Source organism: Natator depressus, chromosome 10, assembly GCF_965152275.1.
Source record: "Natator depressus isolate rNatDep1 chromosome 10, rNatDep2.hap1, whole genome shotgun sequence".
Classification (NCBI taxonomy): domain Eukaryota; kingdom Metazoa; phylum Chordata; order Testudines; family Cheloniidae; genus Natator; species Natator depressus.
Window position 1 is genome coordinate 11,171,733 of NC_134243.1, and position 26,441 is coordinate 11,198,173.

The window sequence follows — 26,441 nt, forward strand, 5'->3', positions numbered from 1 at the left end:
CAATGTCAGAGTGCCTGTACGCTGCCACTTTATCTTTGGCTTCACTGAATAAAAGGTGTGTGTGGGGGGATTTCTATTGCGAGAGCTATCTCCAGTTATTGCAAGGTAAAATCCTAGAGGAGATGAGGCAAGTTCTTCCCCTGATGTTCCTAGTCAAGATGAGCCCCAGTGGGGACTGTAGGAATACCCCATAGGGATATAACCTATATTGGTATGAGGCAGCTTATACTGATATAACTGTGTCCACACTAGGGTTTGTATCCATTTATTTATATTGTTAGACTATCACGCTTCTAACTGAAATAGTTAAATCTATTCAAAAACAGTGTGTAGCCCAGGCCTACTTGTTGGCCGCTATGCATAGCATTCTTCACAAACAGTTAAGCTCCACTTATACAGCAGGAAGCTCCAGAGGTAGAGGGGACCTAAAGATACACAATTCTTTATAGAGGAGAAATCAATTACATTTGGGGTGTATCTCAAAGAATCATCTCATTAATCCCACCTCCCCAAATCATCAGGCTGGCCCTGGTGGACAGGAGGCAGTTATATTTGGGGAATGGAAAACTAAAGGCCTGGCCAAAATGGTAAGGCTGACTCCACAAGGACTCCTCATTGTTTTTGCTGATATAGACTAACACGGCTACCACTCTGAAATCTGTGAGAGGTGAGCTGGAGGGACAGTTCCCACTTGATCTGAATTCAGAAGTCTGTGTCTTTTTCTGAAAGGACTTCTGAAGGACCACTTGATGGCACTATTGCTCCACATAGATATCTAAAAAGTCCCTTTGGTGTCTGTCATCCCAATATGATTGTTAATGACATCAGGTAAGTGTTAATGCTCTTTTTATTGGGTTTAGGGTTTGCTGGTGTTCACTGTATTATTCTTACTTTAATAAATGAGATAGAGCCCCATCTTGAGTGCATTGTGTGGGATTATGCCTCTCAGCTATCTCTCATGATGAGAGAGAATGCTATCCCCACGCAAGCTTGGGGTGTAAATTATCAACACTAGAAATGTGGCTTTGCCGCTTTTACAGATCCAGACTAACATGGCTACCCCTCTGATACTAGAAATGTGGAATCTGGAAACCAGTTATAGAAGAGTAATTTAAATGTTGTAGTAATTTAAATGCAGCGAGGCTAGCTTTCTTGTGTCCCTTGTCATTGTCCCACAACAGGTCCTGTGCTTGGGCCTTGCAAATTAAAGATACGTATGGATATGTCTACAATAACCCTTTCCCCAAAAATTTGTCCACTGTTGCTACTACTAGTTCAGTTCCACCATTGGTATCAACTATAAGAGCACTGGCATAAATGAGTAACGTGTTGGCTTTTTTACCACAAGGTCATTTGGAACTTCTCTGGGTAGGGTTAGACACCAAGGTGGAAAAATACACATTGGTGGCTGCAAGAGTGCAGTCTACACGAGCACTTCTAGTGGTAGAACTGATGGTAGGTAGTAACTAGGAAATTTTGGAGTGTGGACACAATCATCTGTGTGTCAATTGCAGCAAGATGCGACCCTTGAAAGAAAAAAATATATAATGGTGAATAATAGAAACCATATCAATAATACTTTTCACTTCTCTGATGCCTTCCACCAGAGGATCTGAAAGCACCTTACAAACATTAATGAATTAGGTTTCACACGCACAGGAATGAGGTATTCACTCCTTTTTACAGACAGAGAAAGGAGGCACAGAGCAGCTGACTGACCTGTCCAAGGCCACCCAGGGAGTTGGTGGGGGGCTGAGATTCACATTTAATCCTTTGACATCTGGACCTGGGGCTTTAAGAAAAAGACCAGACTTTGTGCCTTTGGCCAGATTGCGTGAAGACGTGCAGGTGCCATCTGTACATGGCCTTGAGCGCCAGCGTCTGGTGCCGCGGGGGGCCTTGAGAACCAGACCCCCATGGGGATCAGATCATCAGCATCTGACCATGGCCCTATTGGGGAGGGTCCCTCATGTTGGGTGCCAGGCCAGACGCTGTGCGTGGGGCCCTTGTGTGGGTGTCTGGCCCTCGCCTGGGTAACCCCATCAGTAGGGCTTCCCCAGCCCCTTCCTGTGGGGGCTCCCCTGCTTGGTGTTCTCCCAACTCCGAGCAAACACTTGGTTGTCCCAGCCCCGTGACGAAGCCGCTTCCCCAAACGCCGGGCGCTGAGACTCTTGGCCCGAGCGTCCCGTGCCCTGTTCATCCGGGTATTGGCGCGGCTGCCGCGGCTGGTTGCCATGGTCTCGGAAACCCGGAAGTTCTGAGGGGAGGGGGCTCGATCCAGGCCGGGCCCGGCGGACGCTGCCCCTCAGGCCGCCCTGTCCTCCCTCCCGCCTGGTGACATGCACCTGCCGAGCCCGCTCCCCCGAAGCGGCTCCTGCGACCCGGCCGCTCCCTGAGCTCCGCTCGCGCCATGTCCCTAGCGACCAGCGAGGCGGCCACGGAGGGGGAGCTGGTGAGCACGGGAACAGGACCGCGGGAATCGAATGGGAGCGGTTGGAAGAGGGGCCGGAACCGGGGGCGGTGGGACCGGGGCTGGGGGAGATGGGGAGGGGACAGACTGGGACCGGGACCGGGGGAGATGGGGAGGGGACAGACTGGGACCGGGGCTGGGGGAGATGGGGAGGGGACAGACTTGGACTGGAACCGAGGGAGATGGGGAGGGGGCGGTGGGACCGGGACCGGGGCAGATGGGACTGGGACCGAGGGAGATGGGGAGGGGGCGGTGGGACTGGGACCGAGGGAGATGGGGAGGGGGCGGTGGGACTGGGACCGGGGGAGGTGGGGAGGGGGCAGTGGGACCGGGGCCAGGGGAGATGGGGAAGGGGGCAGTGGGACCGGGACTGGGGGAGATGGGACTGGGACCGAGGGAGATGGGGTGGGGGCGGTGGGACCAGGGAAGATGGGGAGGGGGGACAGACTGGGATTGGGACCGAGGGAGATGGGGAAGGGGGCAGTGGGACCAGGGGAGATGGGGAGGGGGCGGTGGGACTGGGACCGGGGGAGATGGGGAAGGGGGCAGTGGGGCCGGGGGAGATGGGGAAGGGGGCAGTGGGGCCGGGGGAGATGGGGAAGGGGGCAGTGGGACCGGGACTGGGGGAGATGGGACTGGGACCGAGGGAGATGGGGAGGGGGGACAGACTGGGATTGGGACTGAGGGAGATGGGGAAGGGGGCAGTGGGATCAGGACCAGGAAGATGGGAATGGGGGCAGTGGGACTGGAGGAGATGGGGAGCGGGCGGTGGGACCAGGGAAGATGGGAAGGGGGGCAGTGGGACCGGGACCAAGGAAGATGGGGAGGGGGCAGTGGGAGCAGGACAGGGGACAGTGAGGTCAGGGCAGATGGGGTTGGGGGACAGTGGGACTGGGACAAGAGGAGATGGGGAGGAGGTAGAGGGACCAGGTCAGGGGACATGGGGACTGGGACCAGGGCAGATGGGAAGGGGGACATTGGGACCAGGGACAGGACCAAGACTGATGGGGATGGAGGACAGTGGGACCGAGGCAGATGTGTGGTGTGGAGAGGCTGTGGGAGTTGAAGGGTAGGACTGGGATGCCCACTACCCTAGTGTCCCTGGGGCAAGTACAACCTTCTCTCCAGTAGCATAAAAGGTGGGGCATCCTGATGACACCTCACTATGCATTTTTAATATGATGTGCCTGGGATTGTGCGTGCTGTGGTGACACCAAGGGGCGTTGACATCATGGAGTGTGATGAGGAGCTATCTAGCTCAGTTCCTATTTTGGCACCCATCATCATAGTTTCTGAGCACCTCCTGAGAAGACTCCCTTGATATTGCGCTCTTCCTTCCCTGCTGACAAGAGACAGGGTTAAGGTTTTTTTTCTAAATGGATGTGGCAACAGTGTCATGCACTGAGATACTGATATGGTTTGACTTCTCTTGATACAATATTTCTCAGCAGCTCAGTGTAGATGCCTCCTCACACTGTAGCGAGGTTTGCGCACGTTGTGAAGATGCCACGTAAGAAGGTTTTGAAACCTGTGGCAGTTCAGTCAAAATGTTGTGTGTAAGATGTGTTGGACGCACAAATATGTGGTAAAACTCTTTCTAGGACTGGGTATAAGGGCTCCTGGGTGCTAATGCCCTTGTTGCCACCACCTCACTCTTTGACCTTGGGAAGGACTCTTCACCTGTTTGTGCTTTGGTGTCCTCATCTGTAAAATTACTTCCCTGTCACCTCCATTGCTTTAGACTTCTTGGGTTCCTATGCTGAAAGCCATACTGTTCTATTACTGTCTGGCACAGTCTTTCTATCTGTCCCTTTTGTATAACCTCTTCAAGGAGAGAAGCAGATGCAGGTTTTCAGGAGTGGAAGATTCTATTTGTTGAAGATTTATATGCACATTAGTTAGTTTTGCTTCTCCCCCTCTGTTGTTTATCTGTCCCCATTGCTGCTGTTCCCTGTCTAATTTTTAACATAGGTGATGGAGTTGTATAGTGATATCCAGCAGTGTGATAAAATGCTCCAAGAATAATAAAAATAACCTGTCAGTATGCTGCTAGGAACATTGAGCCAGGAAATTAAAAACTGTATGGCATAGTGTATGAAATGTATGCCTACCTGCACTCAGCCAGGCCAAAAAGCTGCTTTATCTGTTCTTAATATTTTCTATGCTGCCTTCTTTCCTGTCAGCCAATGCTTTAAAATCTGCTTTATCTCTTCTGCTGCTTCTCACAATGAGCTAGATCTGGATCTTGCCTAGGAACAGAGCTGTGTCTGTAAGTGCCAGTGAAGCCAGCAGCAAGTGGAAATTAATTGCATGGTCCTTACAGCTAGGGCGACATAACATGAAAATCTCATGAAATTGAAATTTTCCAAGCTTCCGTTCTGTCCTGGATATTCTCATGTATGACAAGTAGGCAAAGATCATCCGTTGGCTCAGTATGAAGAGATAGTACTCTTCTGTATTGGTGCCATGTTAAACCATTAGCTATTTTCAGGTACTGTGATCTGACGGGATAAACATGGGAAACCTATCCATCTACCCATTTTAGATACTTTTATGGCCCCCATCACCTTAGTGTCTCATGTGTTTATCCTCACAACACCCAGCGAGGTAGGGAAGTGCTGTTATCCTCATTTTACAGAAGGGAAACTGAGGCACGGGGGCTAAGTGACTTGCCTAAGATCACACGGGAAATCTGTGGCAGAGTAGGGAATTGAACAAGGGTCTCATAAGTGCCTTAACCACTGGACAGTCCTCTCTCTGAATTCCAATGCTGAGTCTTTCACTGACCCACTGTCTAACCCTGGTCAAATCACTGAACCTTTCTATGCTTCTGGTTCCTTGTCTTTAAAATGAGGGTGGTGATACTTGCCTCAGGGCTGTTGTGAGGGTTGCTTAATGTTGCAATTGAAAATGTGAAGCAGCGTATAAGTGCTAAGGTATTAATACTGGACTAATTAGCGACCCAGTACTCTTTGGAGAGCCTGTAAGTGGGAGAATGTTAAGGTTCATATAAGCATCTCTGGTCATATTGCCTCTAGAATATTAACGAACACTGAAAAATAGTTACTACTTATTAAATGCAGAGTTACTTGAGAGAGGGAGGCTTACAGGTACATCATGCTCTTTTATTAGACTAAAGGCACTGAAAAGGGGGCATGAAGATATGAAGTTGGCCTTCCTGCCAACTGCTCTGGCCATCCCACCCAGCATTGTCACAAGCTGTCAGAGAAAAGATAGTGATGATTTAAAAATAATAATAGAAATGTTGTTTAATGAGAAGTGAGATTTTTATTACAAGTTTAGGAAAATGTTAGGGTTTCCATGGACATTTTTCATTTGCTTTATATGTAATTCTTACGTTACTACCTTTTCTGAAATTGATCTAGCACTCTGCAGTGATTTTTCATTCTACACCTACTGATACTGTCTGATATTGTGAATAAGCAGTCCAGGTTGCTGTAGCCCAGATTTTCAACATTTTAGGGTCAGATCTTGCAGAAATTTTTCCCAACTACATTATCTCTTTGTAACGCAGTGAAAGAGTACACAGTTGAATTTACTGCAGTGATTGTTATAAAAAAGCTTCTGGGGTATTATTTAAGTTCTGGTGATCTGTATATTAACCAACCATCTAGAGTGCAGAAAAAGTTATACTGTACATATCTACTCCCCAGGGAGATGACAGTCTGTCTGCTGTAACCTACGAATCTGACACAGAGATGGTGAGTTTTGTCAGCAATGTGCTTTTAGTAAACACTTAAAAATCATCTTAGAATCTGCGTGCATCCCACACAGCATATCCCGGTTATGTCTAGTGATTATTGATAGATACTTTAGAAAGTAGAGCTAACTATATTGTTCTAACAAAGAATTTGACATATGGGGGCTCCAGTAATTCCAAACATTACTGGGCTTTCAAAATTCTCATGCTTGGTCTGAGACACTTTGCAAATGACATTCAGTGAATTTCTCAATACCATGTCTAGTATGCTCTAGTTGAATTGAACAAGTAATGGTTCTTCCATCTTTTAGGGAATTGTAAGCCCCATTCTCTGCCCTGTAACAGTCCTGCACCTCTAAGGACTTGCTGATTCCCATATTTAAGAGGACAGGTAAACCTCACAGAGTTGTTCAATAAATGAGGAAAAATAGGTAGCTTTGGCTTTGTAGCATGCACTATTGTGGGGCAGCACTTTAATTGTGATGTGTTGTTTTGTTTCGGCGCGCACTTACCGTACTTTCATTCATTTGCTATAGCGTGCTGCAGTAGCATTTGGACTTGGTAAAACTAGACCAGTTGGGATAGCTATGTTGAATCCCTTTTGTTCTACATGTAGTCATGCACTACAGTCTTGTTTCTTAGAAGAGTTAATATTGTTTTATTAGATCTCTGCTGATTCCCCATTAGAAGTAGCTGTAGTTTCTGTTTTTTAGATTACTTGCTGAGGTGTTTTAGGAATAGGAGAGTTTGAATACAGAAAGCCTATTTTTATTTTTCTTCCAGAAACAGAAGAAGAAAACGTCTCATAAACCCCCAAAGTCACCAAGTAAGTGTTACCAAATTTTTTCTTCTGTCTTCTTTGTCCTGAATGAGATTATCTCCATGGGACACAACACCTTGAAGAGATGCACAAAATAAGAACATCTGTGATTCTCTATTGAATGTGGAGCCTTCTCATCTGAGTGTTATATCCTATAACAAGAGACATTTGATTTTTCTAGGAGTTGGATTGGAGTTTACAGTTTTCCGGGCATTCTTGTCCTGGGTACTAACTGAGTAGTAATGCACTTTTCCCTTGTGGTGGCAAGCAGCTTGCAGATAAAATCACAGTTTGCCTTTTATTTCCTTGGAGAAATGCTGTGTCCTTTGCTGTTCCTGGGCAGAAAGAAATCCAAAGTTTTGGGGTCTAGAAGTACTGAAGCAGTGCATCCTAACATCCAGTGGAGCTAGTGGGTTGCAGATTATGTGAGTCATGGAGGCTGCAGAAGGATTTAAGCCATTCCATTTTTCATTTTGCACTAATATTCCGTGGTTAAGGAAATTGTCCCCTGTTGTTATGGAATCCTTAATGTCTGTAAACTGCAGATAAAACCTTTTATTTATTTTTTAAGTCCATTCACAGTAAACTGTTTAATATTCAATTTATCTTCTTGGAATCTGTATTTCATACCTGATGTTTGTGTTTTATAAATAGTATATAATATTTCTAAACAGTGGACTTTTTCTAACTTGCTAGGTTTTGATTAGGTGCTTCCCTTTCTTTGTACCTACAAACACCCTCCTCTTTCTGAACTACCTATGACTATATGATCAATTTGTCTTAAAAATAGCACTTTTATTTCTGTCATGGCCTTTGTGATATCACTTTTGACTATGCTTTTATTGATGTCATAAAGGCTGTGGCAAACTGGCACACATAAAAGTGCTCTCTTCTATTGAGCCATACAGTATCTTTTGTGTAGGTAGTGCATATATGTATACTCAATTTTTAATAGATCATTTCAATGTATTAATTTAGGTGGTGTGTGTATATTTCTTATGGGTGCATAGAGGTGTTTAAAGTGTACACACAAATATTTCTGTATATATTAAGTCATGTGACTATTCCTTTCTTTCTAAACTTACTCATCTTTGTAACAACTATTTCTGGGAGGTGGACTTTTTTCTTATTTTGATGTGGCTATGTTCCACTTGCCTTTCATTGTTATTTTTAGGAGCTAAGCATTTAAGGTGTTATAAAATGTATTTTGATAATTCGGAAGACTCTATCAGGGATTATGTTCAAGAAGGAGAAAATTGTTTTGTGACAGCAACTGTAATAATGCTATGGTAGGTATTTTGCATCACTGAAATATTTTCTCTTGCCTTAGAATCTCCATATATCTCCAGCACATACCTGTATCCTAAAAAGGCTGCAGTTTGGAGGTCCTTGAAGGGAACAGGGAGGTCCTTGAAGGAGAACCCAATGGTTAAAACACCAAGGCAGATGTGGCTAGGATCTCTGAAGCAAGGTATCACTGTAGAAATTCCATCCATATCTGCAAGTGAAATTTCATAGGGGTTTATAATGCAGTCCTGATTTAAGTGGGTGCAGCTTCCATTCTGTCCAGTATAAATTAATTTTGTTTACTCCAGGGTTGCATTTGGTCCACATTTAAAATGTTTACATTTTACATTTAAAAGTTTGCTTAAGACCATTTTTGTTGGTTGATCAATATTTGCATAACTTTCTCTTCAGTGTTGAGTACCTGTAGGCTCTGGGATGCCTCCAAACAGAAATTTGTCCTTGATTAGATGCCTAGCTGAAATTTACTTTGTTGGTGTCTGGTTCGTTTGTTAGGAATGAATTTGACTTACATAATTCTTGACAGTTTTTGGATGTACTTGTTTCTGGTGGGGGTTTGTAGAGGCAGCCAGAGCTGTTCTGGGCTTTGCTTTTTCATTCACTCAGGGTGAATTGAATGTATAGTTATCTGGGTTTTTTTCTCATTACTAGCTGGTATGAGCCAGCCCCTGAAATCAGACTTTGATGTGACGCAGGCACGGACTAACCTTTCCAGCAGCACTCCAGAATATCTAAAGGAAGCTCTAGGCATGAAAAAGCCAAAGCATGCTCGTTCTTCTAGCAATGGTGAGTTCAGAAACTATGGCAACATTGTTTTGTTTAAGGTCCTTGCTTTGGTAAGGCAACCACTCCTCTAATTCTAACCCGTAGAACAAACTGTCAAAATGTGGTCTCTGTGAGCTGGCTGGTCACATGGTGCCGGCTCTCCTTATTTCTAGCTAATTAAGTACATAAGACATCCGCCTACCTGGAACTCTCTGTAAAGTATTGACTCTCTTTGTTACTTCTCTCTATAAAGTGTTTGTGATACATTATGTTACTATGTAAAAATCAGTTCGATTGTATGAGAAAATCAAAAGGACACACACACTTGAATATTGCTTTTTCTCCCTTTAACAATAAATTATACATTTAAAAATCACACTTCTGTCTGAAAATTTTGTTAAAAGTAACTCCTAAGATTCCTATAACTTACGAGGCTAGAGAAGTACACATTTTTCTATTTTTTTCCAAAGTATTGTGTGGCTTTTGAGAGAGCTTTGCAAGTTGTTCGTTTCAGTATTGTCCATTATATGGTCCATTAGTTTGTCTTGTTTTTGTGTGACTCTTTCATACAGCAATTCGGGGGAGAGAGGTTTGGGGTTATATGTTTTATTTTTTAAAGAAAAAATTGCCCCCAAATCTGGAAGTGGTTTCAGGTGCAGCTGCAGCAGCTGAAACACTCTGTTTTCAATATATTTTTTTAATTGACTAATTTCAAATTCATGCTCTTGAAGCATTATTTATTATCTATGAGATTGTCATTCAGAAAAATAAATGCCTGTTTCAGATTTCCTTTTGTCAAGAGTTTTCCTTATTTTGTGTCTTTCTTTCTGCAGGCTACATCCCTGGAACACCTGACTACAAAGAAAAGGAAGATATGTATGATGAGATTATTGAACTGAAAAAGGTACACTTGCTTTGATGCTTGAATAGAAAAGTCCTATGTGCTGCCTCATCCGTCTGTGGGTACCCAGCCCTGACCAGATCAGCAGGGTCTGGTGCCTATACCTGGAAGAGCCACCGAGCTTCTTCACTTCAGTGGTGTAAGGACTGTACTGAAACCATGCCTGTTTAAAGAGATTTCATTTTCCTGATGGTGTGACAGTCAGTTCTTCTACATGTGGGAAGCCATGAAGTATACCCAAAACACTGAACAAAGCCCTACCTGGACTTTGAAAAAGTTGATTGGGATTGGTTCCTTTTCCACTTGAATTTCCATAACAGCCCCTGATTATTCTTTTAATGATTAAAAGTCAGCCAGTTGGGTCTATGTGTACATCAGGATGGGTGTTGGGCTTGACTCCTGGGCAAAGCTGAGCCAGGCTCTTGGTTAGAGGGAGGAGCTGAGATGGAGGTACCGGTAGACAATCATCTTGGCTGTTCCAGTGGCTCCAGTAAAGTTGCCCTGCCATTGAAGTCTCTTTTTTTCCCCTCCTCTCCGTACCCTGCAACTTTCCCTCTTAATCAGTCCTAATCCAATGTGATGGTCCTCTTCTTGCTTTTCCTTCATCATTAGTGCTGGCTATTTCAATTGGGTTGCCCTTGGTGTCCAAGAGTGAGTTAATTGTAAAAGCTTACAATGTGCCTCTGACTTTCTTCTGCCTGGAGAACTTGGGCAGAATTTGTAGATGAACCTGTGATTTTTTTTGTTCCATTTTAGACAATACAGGCTCAGAAAAGCGAGGGGGATCGGATGAAAACAAAGATCCGACGACTGGAGGAGGAGAATAACAGGAAGGATCGACAAATTGAGCAGCTGTTGGATCCTTCCAGAGTGAGTCTTGTAACCTTTCCCAGTAGCGTAGCTGATAGCAGGATGTTAGTTTACGGTATTGGTGCAAGATAGTGAAAGTGGTGTTTTTGAATTTTTAGTGTCAAACTGAAAGGTCAGCCTGTTCAGAGTCAGTAAGGGAAACTCATGTCTCAGACATGAAAAGTCTGTAACATGATGGCTCCAACTTGAATATGGTTTCTAAGAACTTTCAAGGTAAGTGTGGTAGGGGAGCACAGGAGGTAATACTAAATCAGGCCTGCCCCTGCGCCCATCATTTCTCTATTCTGAATATCTCAATTGTAGTAATGGGGAGCTTACCTAAGACAGAGATACAGCCGATACCAGATGATTTCTGTTCTGTGTATCCAAGTTTGCCGTTCCAACCTATCCATTAACTGGAAGCACGAAATTCAATTAAAGGACAACTTATATGCCATATTTTATAGATGGGTTTATTTAGGAGAAGATAATTGTCATTTCTAACGGCAAATTTAAGCCCACTTACTGAGTTATTTATCTGATGGTGGGGAGCCAAGCCCTGTGCACAGTGAATGGCAGGTATGGTCCTGACTCCTCACCTGTAGAGCAGAAGGAAAACCCTATTGTAAGACCAATGAGCCCAGAAGAGAAACACTTAGTCACTATTGTGATTGATGGCACAGAAAATCCTTAGATAAGTGTAAGAACATGTTCCTGGGCTGGAGGCTAGGAGGAAAATCTGCAGGGAGGAAGCTGAAGAAGAGTTTAACAAAACTAAGTTGATTTTGTTGTCTTCTGTTGCAGGGCTCTGATTTTGCCCAGACTTTGGCGGAGAAGAACAATACTAAATGGGTAATTGTTTCTTCACCTGCACCTTCAGCTATGATTTTTCTCCTTTCCAGCTGAACCCTTACTGATAGAAAAATATCCAAGATACAGGAGGAGACCATACAGTTTAATTAGGCAATCATATTAGTGATGTCTTCATTATTGCCAGATAGAAGACCTGTAACAAAGGTCTAGAATTAACAGCAATTCAAAGCGCCTTTTCTCATCCTCAGGATAAAAGTGTTTGCATCAGTACATCAGTTTATTCATAGCCCTGAATTTAGGAGAGTAGATGTATATTTGCACTCTCCACTTCTCTTCCCACACCCCTTAATAGCGAATGGATACAATTATCAAAGTTTGTTTTTATTTAGTGACTACATGCTACACGAAATTCAGTAAAGACAAGTGCACAGTGCTACGTTTAGGAAGGAAAAGTCAAATGCACAACTTCAAAATGGAACATAACTGGCCAAGCGGCAGTTCTGCAAGAAAGACCTGGTGGTTATAGGGGATCACAAATTGAAGATGAGCCAACAATGTGATGCAATTGCCAAAAAGGCGAAGATCATTCTGGGGTGTATAAACTGGAGAGTTGTGTGTAAGACATGGATGGTAATTGTTCTACTCTATTCAGCATTGGTGGACCTCAGCTGGAGTATTGGATCCCGTTTTTGGTGCCACACATTAGGAAGGATGTGGACAAACTGGAGACAGTCTAGAGGAGAGCAACAAAAATAATAAAAGGTTTAGACAATTTGACCTTTGAGGAAAGGTTAAAAAAATTGGACATGTTTAGTCTTGAGAAAAGAAAACTGAGAGGTGACCTGATAACAGTCTTCAAATATGGGCTGTTAGAAAGAGGATGGTGATTAATTATTCTTCATGTCCACTGAAGGTAGGACAAGAAGTAGAGGGCTTAATCTGCAGGAAGGGAGATTTAGGTTAGATATTAAGAAAAACTTCCTAACTATAAGGATAGTTAAGCACTAGAATAGGTTACCAAGGGAGGTTATGGAATCCCCATCATTGGAGGTTTTTAAGAACAGGTAAGACAAACACCTATCAGGGTGGTCTAGTTATATTTGGTCCTGCCTCAGCACAGGGTGATGGACTAGATGACCTCTTCAGGTCCTTTCCAACTTTACATTTCTATGACTGTATACTTATGTTTTAGTAGTGTTTGCACTCAGCTCTTAATGTGGTTATATTTAACCTAGCTGTTTGTTAGGCATCTAGTTTAACTCTCTCCCTCTAAGGATAGCAGTAATGCTTACAGTTTGTTTTGTCCTGTTATATATATGGCTAAATATTTCTGATTAGATGGATTTAGAAAGATGAAGTGGGATTTCTGGGAAACAGGAATGCTGACTGGAGATTATGAGATTTCTCTAGAACTGATGAGCTGTGTTCTTTCCTTTCGGTAGGTAATCAATGGACTGAAGCAGAAGATTCTCAAGCTGGAACAGCAATGCAAAGAGAGAGACAACACTATCAAGTATGGCTCTTTTGGGGCAAGGAAATGTATTGGACAAGGGAATTGGACATCCATTTTCTTATGGAGTTAGATTCTCTGACTCCTTGGGAAAGATGAATTAAGTCATAACCACATGTGACTCTCGCCATACCCTTCCCAGATATTTTAAACCATTAATGGTTATTCCTTCGTTATCAGGTCTCCTGATGTTACTGTTGTATTCTTCCATTTTCAGCAAATTCCAGACACATGTGAAGACCACTAATTTGGAAGAGATGAGGATTGCTATGGAGACCTACTATGAGGAGGTACATCTGGTGAGGCCCCTGCCCGTGTAAACAGGGAGGAGAGGTTCAATTATAGAATCTAGGTAGAAACCTTGAACAGTTTTACACTTGTTTCTTAGAGCCCAGCTGCACCTGCCTGTGTGTGAAAGTCAAGTAGGGGTGGGTGGGCGGTCGGGTGTGTGTGTGTGTGTGTGTGTGTGTATAAAAGCACCAGCTACGTGTACTTGTAAAAAGCCTTGGTGTAAAGCAGAAAACCTATTTTTAATTAAACGAGGCAAGTAATGAAACTAATACAGTATACAGCTCCAAGCACAGCATCCGTATTAGTGCCAGTAGGACCATACTCTCGTTTTTGGCTATGGCATTGTTACCTGTGCTAATGCCACAAGGATCTTACTTTTATTTTCACTTACCAGACACTGCTTAATAGGTTAGAATTCTGAGCTTTCCAACAGCTAAGTCTTTTCTGTGCCAGCTATGTAGGTCCGTAAAGGCAATCTAACTTTTGTACTTCAGATTCATCGTCTCCAAACTCTGCTGGCAAAATCTGAAGATGTGGGGAAAAAGTACGTTTATTTCTTTTGGGACATGTGCATGTATATGTTTTTGATATATACTTTGTATACTATACTAAGTGATGGAAAACAATTGTATGTAAATTGTTGTTTGTCTCATAATTTAGATACTGGTGGATTTGCTTTTCCACGCTACCTCTGTTGACTTCACAGCGCGCATGTCACACCCATGTTGCTTCCACAGTAGATCTGTCACTCTGAATTGATGGGCTTTTAATGAGGAAAACATAAGGCATCTACCTAAATTAGAGTTTTAAATTCCCATCCTGTATCACCAAAACAGGATCCTCCTGAAGAGACACTAAATCAAAAGAACACTCTCATTGTCAAACAGAACAAAGAAATATATTTTAATTTACAGGGAAACCAAGTATTAACGCTGTTTGAAAACAAAGCAAAACATTTAAAGCAGAGCAATTGAAAGCTCAAAAAAGAATTTCTAGCATTTATTCCCCATAAAAGGAAATCCATTTCCTTACCCCGAAAATTGAACTGCTTCTCCTGGCAACACTACATGTATAGAGATTGTTGGATATTTGATTTATGCACATTTAAGTTACTTCTGTAGACTGCTCTAGAATGTGTGCTGCAAATAAAGAAAGTGCTTTGGTGTGAAAATAGTGCAGAGGCATTGGTCCGCTGTATGATTGAGACTGAACAGTGGTAGTGGTTTGGAGGTGTTAGGATGTCGTGGGAGTGAGACATTGAGCAGTGTCTCTGCAGACATGTCTGGTTGTGTGATTGCTGCTCATGTAGGCATACCCAAGCTAGCTTTGCTTTAGCTAGATCAAAGCTAACTTGAGTAACAATAGCTGTGAAGCCGCGGCAGCATGAGCACAAGCTAGCGTGGGCATGAACACGGGCTAGCCACTCAAATCTGTACCCAGGGTCAGGAAGCTAGTCTGTGCCACTGCTGCTGCAGATACGCTGCTATTGTCACTTGAGCTAGCTTTGATCTAGGACAGGCACATAGATCAAAGGTAGCTCAGATATGCTTACATGGTCTACGGTCACACCTCCTGATTGAAGTGTAGACATGTCCTTAGGCCAGTTTACTAATGCTTGTCCCTGATGGACCAGGGATCAAGAGGAGATGCATGCTGAGCAAAACATACTGTAGTGAGTCTAAAAACAAAACACAAAGGCAAAATATAAAATGTTAATAACGTTACAGTGAGTCACCTGCCTAACCAAAGGCACACAGGGAGTTGGAGAATGATTAATTAGAAATATTACAGGATTAAAATTAGCGATTGATCTGAACCAAAGTTCTGGGCCAGGCATTTGGGGAAAATTCAGATCCAAATCCCAACTTTGCAGCTCAGGCACACCTCTAATTACAATATATAAAAGTACCAGTATGATATACCTGCCCTCTAAACTAAGAATCAGCAGAACTGGATTATAATCATATAATCATCAGGATTATAATAGCAGGGTTAGAATAGGATTAGAATAGTGGGGGGTTGTAGGTCATGCTTGAGGCTAATTGCTAAATGGTGTTGAGGAAGCTTGCACAATGACTGCTTCCATTTTACCTAAATATAGATAGTGTTGTTAGTCTCATTATTAAAAATTAAAAGGAAAAATCAAGACAACAAATTAGCTTGTGAGTGGGGGATGTGAGCACCTAATACCCTTCTGGCCCCTACCCAAAGTGATGTCCACTCCTTGGCTGCAGGAGTGTTTCTCCAAAATGGGCATATTGGAGAGGAATATTCGGGGAGGGATGAAGGAGATATTTTGGAGGAATCTGTATTCCTAAAATAGTTTTAAATTCTAAATTAAAAATTATCCAGATGATATCCATGGAGATTATAGACATGAAGATAAAGATTCTGGAGCAGTGATGGAAGCTACCATGAAGATGATAGAGAAAGGTCTGTGCAGTAGGATGAAGTTAGCAATATGGCAATGCTCAAGGTTGCTTTCAAAGTATCTAGTGTAATATGATTTTAATTTAATCTGTATCATGAATATGAGTAACATGAGAGTAAAGTTACATTCAGAGAGCAAAGTAAGTGTAGATGTGCAAGGCAGTGTTAGTCCAGCCACCTGAAAGATGAAGGCAGAGTACTGGTTAGACAGGAAGGATGATGATCTGCTGAGCATGGAAGATAACATCTCAGTACTTCAGAGTGTGCTTGTGCTTCCCTGACTGAAACACAATGGGCCATTTTAATCCTTGGCATAACTGTTTAAAATCAATGCGATTCCACCAGAACTGTGGATGGGTAATACTGTATATTCCTTCTGTTCCCCTGTTCTGTCATTTGTGGTGGATTAAAAACTGGAATTTAGTTTGTTACTATTAAAAATATTTCATTTCTTTTGGCTCAGGCATGCAATGAGTTAATGAAGTAGCCTTTCAGTGCTAAAGGCTATCAAATTCAATTTAAGTTACAGGTGAAAATGAGTCATCAGTTCTCCTTCTTGTCCTCATTTGTACATAACTCAAAAAAAAAAAAATGGTGAGGACAGTCTCTGCCAATTGCATAACTGGCAGTCTTTACTCACAAGGCCAAGGACTGGAATAGCAAATGATGCTGAAGGTCAGAACTATGGTGCAAGGTGCCTGCCTGGATGGTTCCAGACTCAAGTTATAGTGTGTCTAGTCTCTCCTTTCCTGAATCTTAATACCCTTGCCTTTTAGAACTATGTGTATTCAAAATAAACCTTTAAAGTACATGTTGACTTTGTTGAGCAGGGTGCATAAAAAGGACTAGGCAATTATCCTTTAATTTCTCCAAAAATAACTAAATCGCTCTGGCATCAGAGGGTATGATGTCCCTTTGCTGCCAAAGTTAAAAAACCTTCAGCTCCTCAGTATGGTCCATTCCACGCAATCTGCCACTCTGTGATTGTTTATTTTATCTTGACAGCTGCCTGAAATAATGGGCATTGAGTGATGCAGGTACCATTTCTGTCATCTCCCCATTTTTCTCTCTGGGGCAGTCCTATAAAAAACCCTTCCTTGTTTGGTTGTTTGTTTTTACTTTGTTTCTCTTCGTAGACCTTTTAAGAGTGACTTGGGCCCAGTTTTTCATACTGGTTATGCCATATCCATGACTGTCTTCCCCTTCTCCAGTAGGCTGCCATTGTGACTGTGTTCCAGAGCGCAGAGATGTGTGGCTTCTTCACAAACTGTTTTATCTATTGGCCATTGTGACTGGCATTTGGCCATGACAGGGCTTGGTCAATTTGTTAAGCCTCTCAGCATTGTTTGCTGGGCAAGGTTGCTCTATAACCTGGGTCTCTCCCATAGCAGTACAGAGTAGTTTGTTCCAGGTCATCAGGAATCCTGTAGTAGGAACAATCTTTACAACCACTTCTAATGGAAGTTGAGTTACCTTCAGTACTTCCAGTAGAATAATTAAAAAGAAAAACTGAAGCAACATCATCTAGTTCTGGAGGCTTTGAACACATTGTAGTCTTTGACTTGTCTGTTTCCTGGTGTTCCCACCACACCCTGTTACCTGCATTCGCCAAGTCTGTTTCTTATGTAGTGTTGATTCCAGTGTATCTTTATAAGTGGAGAGATAAGCTTGGTAGGCGACTTCCTTCAAAGGGGAAAGAGCATCTGATAACTGAATGTGGCACTAACATATCTGAAAATATAGCTTCTTACTTAGAAATTACTTGTAATGCATTGCTTCTTCTTCCCAAATTCACCCTTCCCTCTCCTAACCCCAATCTGCTTGTTTATTGAGTGTGCGGAGGTTTCTCATTTGTAGTTATTGCCTCTGTGTGCTGTGTCTGTGTCTAAACCCCTGTTCTTGTCCCCTTTTCCAAGCACAGATCCGTTCCAGAGAACAGAGAATCCCAGAAACAGCTGAAGGTGCTGAATGCTGCTGTTCTGCGATTATCCAAGAACATCAAGGAGCTACAGGATGAAAATAAGAGCCTGAAAGCAGATCTAGACCAAGTGCTGAGCAGTTCCCCTGCTTCCAGCAAAACAAAAAGTATGTGTTGAAAAGTTAAGGTAGGGAACTAGGCTTCACAGTACACAGAAAGGAGGAGAGAGGCACAGTTCATAGACTGCATGGCAGTATGGATACACCTCCTAGAGGCATTGCAAATGTGTTACCTGAAAATGGGCAGCAATCAGTCTGTAACCATTATTCCAGGAGCATCAAACTGGCTCCTTGAGTGGACTGAACTACCTTTTCAGTTAGGGTCTGTGGGCCAGGAGTCACTAGCAAGGGGCACATTTTGCTGTCTCATCTGACTGAAGAATGTGTCTCTGTAGCTGGCAAAGTTACAGATTGTACTGGAAGACAATTGCATTATGTTTTGAAAAAGTAAATGCCTTTGTGAAACCGTCCTTCTACTGGTCACTAATGTTGGTCTACACTACAGACTTATGTTGGCTTAACTACGTTGCTCAGGGGTGTGAAAAATTCATAGCCCTGAGTGACAGTTATACCAACCTAACCCCGGTGTAGACAGCGCTATGTTGACGTGAGGGCTTCTTCTGTCGACATAGCTACCACCTCTTGGGAGGTGGAGTACCTACATCAATGGGAGAAGCTCTCCTGTTGGCATAGGTAGTATATTCACTAAGTGCTACAGCGGTACAGCTGCACCTCTGTATGTGTAGACAAACCCTAATTTACCCTTTTATGCATTCCCACCACAGTCAGTTCACACACACACCCCATCCCCATTTGTCAGTTTTCTCTCTTTTGCTTACCCACAACCCAATCCCCCACTGCCTTTGGGGAGTCTTCCTCATTCTCTTTTTCCCTTCCCCACCCTTGTGGCATTTCCCCTCTGGGTGCTGTTCTCTGAAGGGGGAGTGAGGAGCATTGTGGGCTATGTGGCAGCAGGAATCAGGGAAGAGGGTGACCCAGAGCTCTGGTGTGGGGTACTCAATCAGGCATGAGTTCCCTCCTCAATTCCAGTTACTCCAGCTCCCCAGTCTCTTTGAGCTACAGCACGCACCTGTAGGTCAGACCCCTTTGTTAAATCAGAGCGAATTACAGACTGGAGGAAAGTGTCCTGGGGCCATGTGTTTGACACCCATGCTTTTATCCATTCAGAGAGCCTGGAGGAACAAGAGATTCCCCGTAAAGCCTTGTTTTCCATCATCCAAAAATGTACTGTACTGGTTTAAATGGTCTAATTTGAAGCCTGAAATGGTTTGAGTAGGATGTCAAACATTTCTAGACCATTCTGTCTTTCAAGTAAACCTCTCTAAAGCTGGTTTTCAGTCTCCTACAATGAGGTGGACCTTCTGAATGGACACAAGCTTCCTTTTTCTAGGGATTTGTGTCTCACCAATCCAGCTTCTTGTTTAAAACCTTGTTACCTTCTTTAGATTACAATGAGTGGAGCAGACAGAGGCTGGTGAGACGGATTTCAGAACTGGAAAAAGTGAGTGACAGAAATAATACAGCCTGCCTTATCAATGGTACAACAGAAAACATAAAGTCACTGATCTGTGTTCATGATGCCTTATCCTTCCAAGTATCAGCTCTTATACATCTGAACAGCTATCTATACTGTTCCCTTTTCTGCTGTGTCATACTCATCTTGTATAGCTGCGGCTTTAAGATTAATCTCCCTTTGATCCTGCTTTCCTTTCCTCTTTCCTAGCCTGGGCCAGATCCTCATCTGGTGTAAATCAGTATGGCTCCATTCAAGTCAGTTTATACCAGATGAGTATCTTCCTCCCTCTGTCCCCCTCCTCCCCATATCTTATAGAAGCAGAAAGAGAAAATTTTCAATTTCCCCTCCCTGAACCTCTAGGAAGTACATGAGATGGAGAACAACAGATTGCAGTCATCAGCTAATGATACATCACCACTGCCTGCTCTGCCACCTTCAGCTTCTGTACAGCTGGATCAGCCAGCCACTCAAGAACCTGATCCCCTTGAAGAATGTCAGCGTCTCCGAGGGTTGGTGAAGAAACTGAAAGGTGATAGGAGTGCACTTCAAAATCAACTGGCCAGTAAATAGTAAGTCTGACTATTGTCTGGGATGTTACAGTCTCTGGCCTTGTCTACACTAAAGGGAAAAGTCAATCTAAGCTACGCAATTTGAGTTACATGAATAGTGAACCTCAAATCGACGTAGCTTAGATCTACTTACCGCGGGGTCCACGCTACGCGACGTCGACGGGAGAGCGATTGGTGGTCTATTTAGTGGGTTTCACTAGACACAGTAAATTGACCTCCGATGCATCTATCGCCGCAGCTTTGATCCTCCGGTAAGTGTAGACAAGCCCTCTGTGACAGTCTTTTCATAGGTGTGAAGTGTTTCACATTGTATCATGAGAGGAGCTATGTAAAAAGTTTCTCACATTTTAAAGAAATCTGAAACATTTGAGGTTTTGGGAGGGGTTTGGCTGGATTTGCAAAAAAGGTTTAAAAATCTACTCTTTGTCAAATCAGCTTTGTAAAAAGTTGCTATGAATGGCAAGATTGACCATCAAAAATGGAAACTTCTGCTTGTTACGGAAGAATTTTAAAGGCTAATGACATTTTTGGCAAGATAACATTTGAAGAACACTAAAATTTCATAGTTGCTTCTTTAAATCATTTTGTGAACCTTTCTCAGTTTTGCTGTGAGAATTTTGCAACAGAAGTTTTGACCTAATCCACTATTTTCTCCTCTGAAATATACCTCTCATTTTCTTCTATACTATGGCATTCACCCTCCAACTGAGCAGCTGAATTACTTTGCTATTGCTTACAGTAGTTGTGTTTCTCAGTGCATGGAGAGACAGCTTAACTTTACCAGGTGCTTAGATGTGTGCACAGAGCAGCCTGTATTTTAATATGATCTTTCAGTGCAAAGATGCACATGGACAAAGACCTAATATCAAAAGCATGCAAAAAGTCCTTTTTCATCTAAACCATGTATATCATAGTGTATGGTTATAAGGGCAAATATATACTTATTTAAAATATAAAATTCCTGTTCAATTTAGACAAACAGATTTTATTCAACATTAGAAGTGTAAGCAGCAAATAATTCCTCTAGAGCACTGAAGTGCAAATTATATAAACATTGCCTTAGTGCTTAATTCCCTATTCTTATACAGTTCAGAGGTGAAGCAATTACAGCAAGCAAAGACTGAATTGGAGAGGGAGCTGCAGGAGATGGAGAAAGAAAAGAGTGAAAAAGAGGAGACTTTGAGGTACGTTGATAGGCATATTCCAATTTTGAAAGGAACTGATAAAGTTGAGTATGACATAGTTCTCATACTAAGTGGTTCAAAATATGAAGAATGTCAAAAGAAATGTGGGGAACGATGAGTAAATGAGGTATCTGGGCAGAACTGTTTGGGCTAAATGATGATAATCTTGGAATAAGTTTTGGGGGAAGATGATTTGAAGTATGAATGACATCTCTGTGTCTGGAGGGATGGGGGACTGAGGAGTATGGTGGAAGAGCTGAAATGTAGGATTAAAGTTGGGCTGTCAAGCGATTAAAAAAATTAATCATGCTTTTAATCGCGTTGTTAAACAATAATAGAAAACTATTTAAATATTTTTGGATGTTTTCTACATTTTCAAATACATTGATTTCAATTACAAAGTGTACAGTGCTCACTTTATATCTTTGATTAAAAATATTTGCACTGTAAAAAACAAAAGAAATAGTATTTTTCAATTTACTTCATACAAGTACTGTAGTGCAATCTCTTTATCATGAACATTGAATTTACAAATGTAGAATTATGTACAAACAAATAACTGCATTCAAAAATAAAACAATGTAAAACTTTAGATTCTACAAGTCCACTCAATCCTACTTCTTGTTCAGCCAATCATTCAGACAAACAAGTTTGGTTAAAATTTGCAGGAGATAATGCTGCCCGTTTCTTTTTCACAGTGTCACCTGAGAGTGAGAACAGGCATTTGCATGGCACTGTTGTAGCCGGTGTCGCAAGATACATGCCAGATGCACTAAAGAGTCATATGTCTCTTCATGCTTCAACCACCATTCCAGAGGACAGATTCTGCTTGATACCGATCCAAAGCAGACACATGTTCATTTTCATTGTCTGAGTCAGATGTCACTAGCAGAAGGTTGATTTTCTTTTTTGGTGGTTCAGGTTCTGTAATTTCTGCATCAGAATGTTGCTCTTTTAAGATTTCCGAAAGCATACTCCACACCTCATCCTTCTCAGAGTTTGGATGGCACTTCAGATGCTTAAACCTTAGGTCGAGTGCTGTAGCTATTTTTAGAAATCTCACATTGGTACCTTCTTTGCGTTTTGTCAAATCTGCTGTGAAAGTGTTCTTAAAACAAACATGTGCTGGGTCATCATCCGAGACTGCTATAACATGAAATAGATGGCAGAATGCGGGTAAAACAGAGTAGGGGACATACAATTCTCCCCCAAGGAGTTCAGTCACAAATTTAATTAACGCATTATTTTTTTAATGAGCATCATCAGCATGGAAGCATGTCCTCTAGAATGGTGGCTGAAGCATGAAGGGGCATACGAATGTTTAGCATGTCTGGCACGTAAATACCTTGCAACGCCGGCTACAAAAGTGCCATGCGAACACCTGATCTCACTTTAAGGTGACATTGTAAATAAGAAACAGATAGCAGTATCTCCCATAAATATAAACAAACTTGTTTGTCTCAGTGATTGGCTGAACAAGAAGTAGGACTGAGTGGACTTGTAGGCTCTGAAGTTTACATTGTTTTGTTTTTGAGTGCTGTTATGTAGCAAAAAAAATCTACATTTGTAAGTTACACTTTCATGATAAAGAGATTGCACTACAGTACATGTACGAGGTGAATTGAAAAATACTATTTCTTTTGTTTATAATTTTTACAGTGCAAATATTTGTAATAAAAATAATAATATAGAATGAGCACTGTACACTTTGTATTCTGTGCTATAATAGAAATCAATATATTTGAAAATGTAGAAAAACATTCAAAAATATTTAATAAATTTCATTTGGTATTCTATTGTTTAACAGTGTGGTTAATCATAATTATTTTTTTTTTTTTAGTTAATCGCATGAGTTAACTGCAATTAATTGACGACCCTAGATTAAAGTAAACCAAGAAAAGCTGGTGCATGAGGCTGGATGACCTTTTCTTGTTCTTCTCTTTGCTTATGAGGAGAGAGCTGTAGATCCTCTACCGTACCCTTCCATCCTGACTCCTAACTTTGGTTTCCCATCCACTAGGGGTGTTACAGTATTTAGAACTGAGCAGCGATCATTAGAGAGACAATCGTGGCAAAAAATGTGTTCCTGTTACATTGATCAGAAACTAACATCAAGCCAAAGTAAAAAACACAATTTTGCCACAATCTTGTATCTGCCAGTCACTGAATTATTGGGTCAGGTGCAGAGGCATAAAAAATAGCATCAAAAGTATCACTGTGACCTTGGTCACTGTTCATTTGAACTTAGTACTATGACATCTCTCTTTGTGAGTTCATTTTCCATATCTGTCACTATGGAGACATGCATTGTGTGCTCCTGCACAGCAGAAAAGTTCTGGCTACAAATAACCACGCACTCCTAACTATAGGGAGGAAATCCAGAGTCTTACACAGAAAGTGAGAGAACTGGAGGTGGAACTACATGAAGACAAGAGACAAACTGTAGATGATACCATGGAAACGCCAAACAAGGTATAACCTCATTCTTTCTTGCATCCCATTTATACCCTTACAAATTGGGCAGCTGAAGTCTTTCTGGTTGATAGATAGTCAGGTCCATGATGCAACTGTGATTTCTTCAGATCCCTTTATATACTAACTTAAACTGTAACCAAGGAAGGTTATTGCTTGTTTAAACCAATTTCATCTGTAAATTATAATTTCCCTAGATGTGCCTTTCATTTGCATATGTGTCCTCAAGGGAAGAATGTCAGCATGCAGTCCCTTTTGTCGCTAATCCTTTCAGAAACAGTTGTACTTTATGGGCCAAATCCTGCAGTCTTCACTGAGGACCAGATTGACAAAGGTATTTAAGCACCTAAAGATGTGGATAGGTACCTCATGGGATTTACAAAAGCTCTTGAGTTAGGCACCTAACTCACTTAGTGGATATATAAAAGTGCCTAAGGTGTCCATCTGCATTTTTAGATGCTTAAATACCATTGTCAGTCTGGTCCCAGCTTCTTACACAAGCAAAATTCCCATTGAATTCATTATGAGTTCCGCTGGAGTAAGGATTGTAGACTTTGGCCCTCTGGGTGTGTGATGAGTGGGCTTTATTTAATCGATTCATAGATTGTAACTCTTGCGTAACATAGGCTGTAGAATTTCACCCAGTAGTTTCTGCATCAAATCTATAATTTCTGGGCATATCTTTTAGAAATTTATCAAATCTTGATTTAAAGATGGATAATGCACTACATTGGTAAATTGTTCCAGTGGTTAATTACCCCAAAATTTGTCCCTACGCTTCATGGTGATTGTCTACCCTAAATGTAAAGCTGGTCCTTGCTTGCTCAGTGCAGTATTACAAGAGCTCACATGTTGAAAAGATTATTTTTTAAACAGAAAAAAGAACTATGGGGCTAAAAACGCTTCAAGCAGATACTTTTAGGTTAAGAATATAGAGTAGTACATTCAGTTTGCATTGGACGTTGTTTCACACCACCAAAGAGAAATACATTGCAGAGCCTTCTCATGATTCTCTTCCATGCATCTGCATTTTTAATAATACTCAACAAATTTAAAAAATAAAATCCTCAGGTGCATGAACAGAAACTACTAAGATACCAAAACTGATATTCGTATCTGTTAGAAGGCTTGTGCTTTGACAGCTTTTGTTTCTATATGATTACTAATTTTTATCATCATGCAGTTTGCACAGTTGTGCGAAGATTTCCTAAATAAAGCTAGTGTATTGTATTGATGCTTTTTTTCTTTGTTTGGTATTGCATGTATTTTCCCGGAGATCCAAAGGCTATGACTTTTTATTAATTTGTAGACATTGCATGAATTGGTCTCAGATTCAATACCTGGCCACTTTGCCCCTTGAACTGCATATCTCTTTTTATTAGTCTGTTGTCTATATTGCCAAAAGTATGCACCTTTTCCCATTAGGATTAGCTTTTTTTAGTCTATAATCCAAAAATGGACTTTTTGGTGCTAGTTCCTACTTCCAGGATGCTGTGATGAATTATGCAGTATTTGTCTTCAGCAAACTGAACCATTATACGCAGTATGCAAAAGACTGTGGTGATAGGGAGTTTCAAGTAAGTAATAACCTTCCTTGGTTACAGTTCAAGTTAGTATATGAAGGGATCTGAAGGTGGTTTTGATCACTGTGTAATGAAAAATAGACACTACAACATGGACAACAACATAATATGAATAAGAGTGCCTGCTTGCATAAGAGGATGTTGTTTTTGACATAAGATGCCATTCTGTCTGGGTCAGTTTTATGAGAAGTAGGAGGTTCTTTGTTTTTATCCTTACTTTTCCTTTGCTTTCCAAGTTGTTGATTTGTTAAAAATATAAAGAGGAACAGGATTGTGTTCATTTACATTGGACTCCCCTTGTTGGTGTTTCAGGATGGCCATCCCATCAGTAAGTTGAAACAAATGAGTATGGGACCAATCGTGCGGTTCTTACACTTGCAAAACTTCAGTGGAAATTAGTGCAAGTTTTGCCTGTGAAACGACTGCAAAATCAGGTCCTTTGGCATAGGTTCTCAAGCTGTTAGTATTACAAGTTATGTCATTTTTCAACAAGAGAGTAACTGCCACTCTGGGAATGGGTACCTAAGAAATACATACAGTAGTACACCTTTAGATATTTAAATAAAAAACTCTAATTTCAGATCCAGTTCACAGTTGAGGCAAGTGAGGAATGTATTTCGCATTAAGAATTTTCCAAATGATGAGCTGAACGTAACAAATGCAGATATATTTTAAAATAAGATTTTCTTCTCCAACTTCCCTATATCATGTGAGGAAATGATTTCTTCTCCTGTTGATCTCCCTCTCTCTTTCCAGTCCTTGCTGTCTTACAGCTCCAGAAAAAATCACATACCAGCAATCCCATTTAGTATGTACACTACATTCAAGTGTTTTGCCTTCACAGCCTTCATTTGCCTGCTTTCAAGAGGGCAAAGAAGACAACAGGAAGGAGCAAGCAGCCAAACTCATCCAGAGCCAGTGGAAGGCATACAGAAACAAGGTGAAATTCTTATAAATGGACAGAGAGGATTGGTTTTTTTTTAATATCCTGCTACCTCACCTTCATTTCAGGATATTGAGTAGTCTGCTGATGAGCATCAGGAATCAGAGCACCGATGCAGTCATAACTAAATGTCTGACTTTCCTTCTTCCCCTGGATATTTCTCGTTTCCTCAGGGCCATTGATTAAGGATAGTTCTTTTAATTTCTGTCATCCTGTTTGCTGGAAGCTCTGCTGGCATTCTAACAGCGAATGTGAATTTTGCTATGAGCAGGCATGACTTACTGAATTAATGGGAAAGGTG

At 41.7% G+C, this 26,441-nt stretch overlaps 1 protein-coding gene across 5 annotated transcripts in view; it reads left to right on the plus strand.

Annotated features, from left to right (window-relative positions):
* The window catches only part of IQCE (IQ motif containing E), an 81,195-nt gene that overhangs the window by 35,347 nt on the left and 19,407 nt on the right, over positions 1-26,441 (plus strand). For 2 of the 5 annotated variants that reach the window (XM_074965184.1, XM_074965188.1), the window contains exons 1-17: positions 2,225-2,452; positions 6,145-6,192; positions 6,975-7,017; positions 8,342-8,482; positions 8,968-9,102; positions 9,915-9,985; positions 10,739-10,852; positions 11,636-11,683; positions 13,087-13,157; positions 13,372-13,453; positions 13,940-13,989; positions 17,797-17,960; positions 19,319-19,374; positions 19,750-19,958; positions 21,047-21,142; positions 23,512-23,614; positions 26,042-26,137. In XM_074965184.1, the coding sequence (XP_074821285.1) occupies positions 2,411-2,452; positions 6,145-6,192; positions 6,975-7,017; positions 8,342-8,482; positions 8,968-9,102; positions 9,915-9,985; positions 10,739-10,852; positions 11,636-11,683; positions 13,087-13,157; positions 13,372-13,453; positions 13,940-13,989; positions 17,797-17,960; positions 19,319-19,374; positions 19,750-19,958; positions 21,047-21,142; positions 23,512-23,614; positions 26,042-26,137 (1,569 nt within the window). In that variant the 5' untranslated portion in view covers positions 2,225-2,410. Of the gene's footprint in view, positions 1-2,224; positions 2,453-6,144; positions 6,193-6,974; positions 7,018-8,341; positions 8,483-8,967; positions 9,103-9,914; positions 9,986-10,738; positions 10,853-11,635; positions 11,684-13,086; positions 13,158-13,371; positions 13,454-13,939; positions 13,990-17,796; positions 17,961-19,318; positions 19,375-19,749; positions 19,959-21,046; positions 21,143-23,511; positions 23,615-26,041; positions 26,138-26,441 lie in introns of those variants that run through there. The other 3 variants (XM_074965186.1, XM_074965187.1, XM_074965185.1) reach the window with 2 other exon arrangements.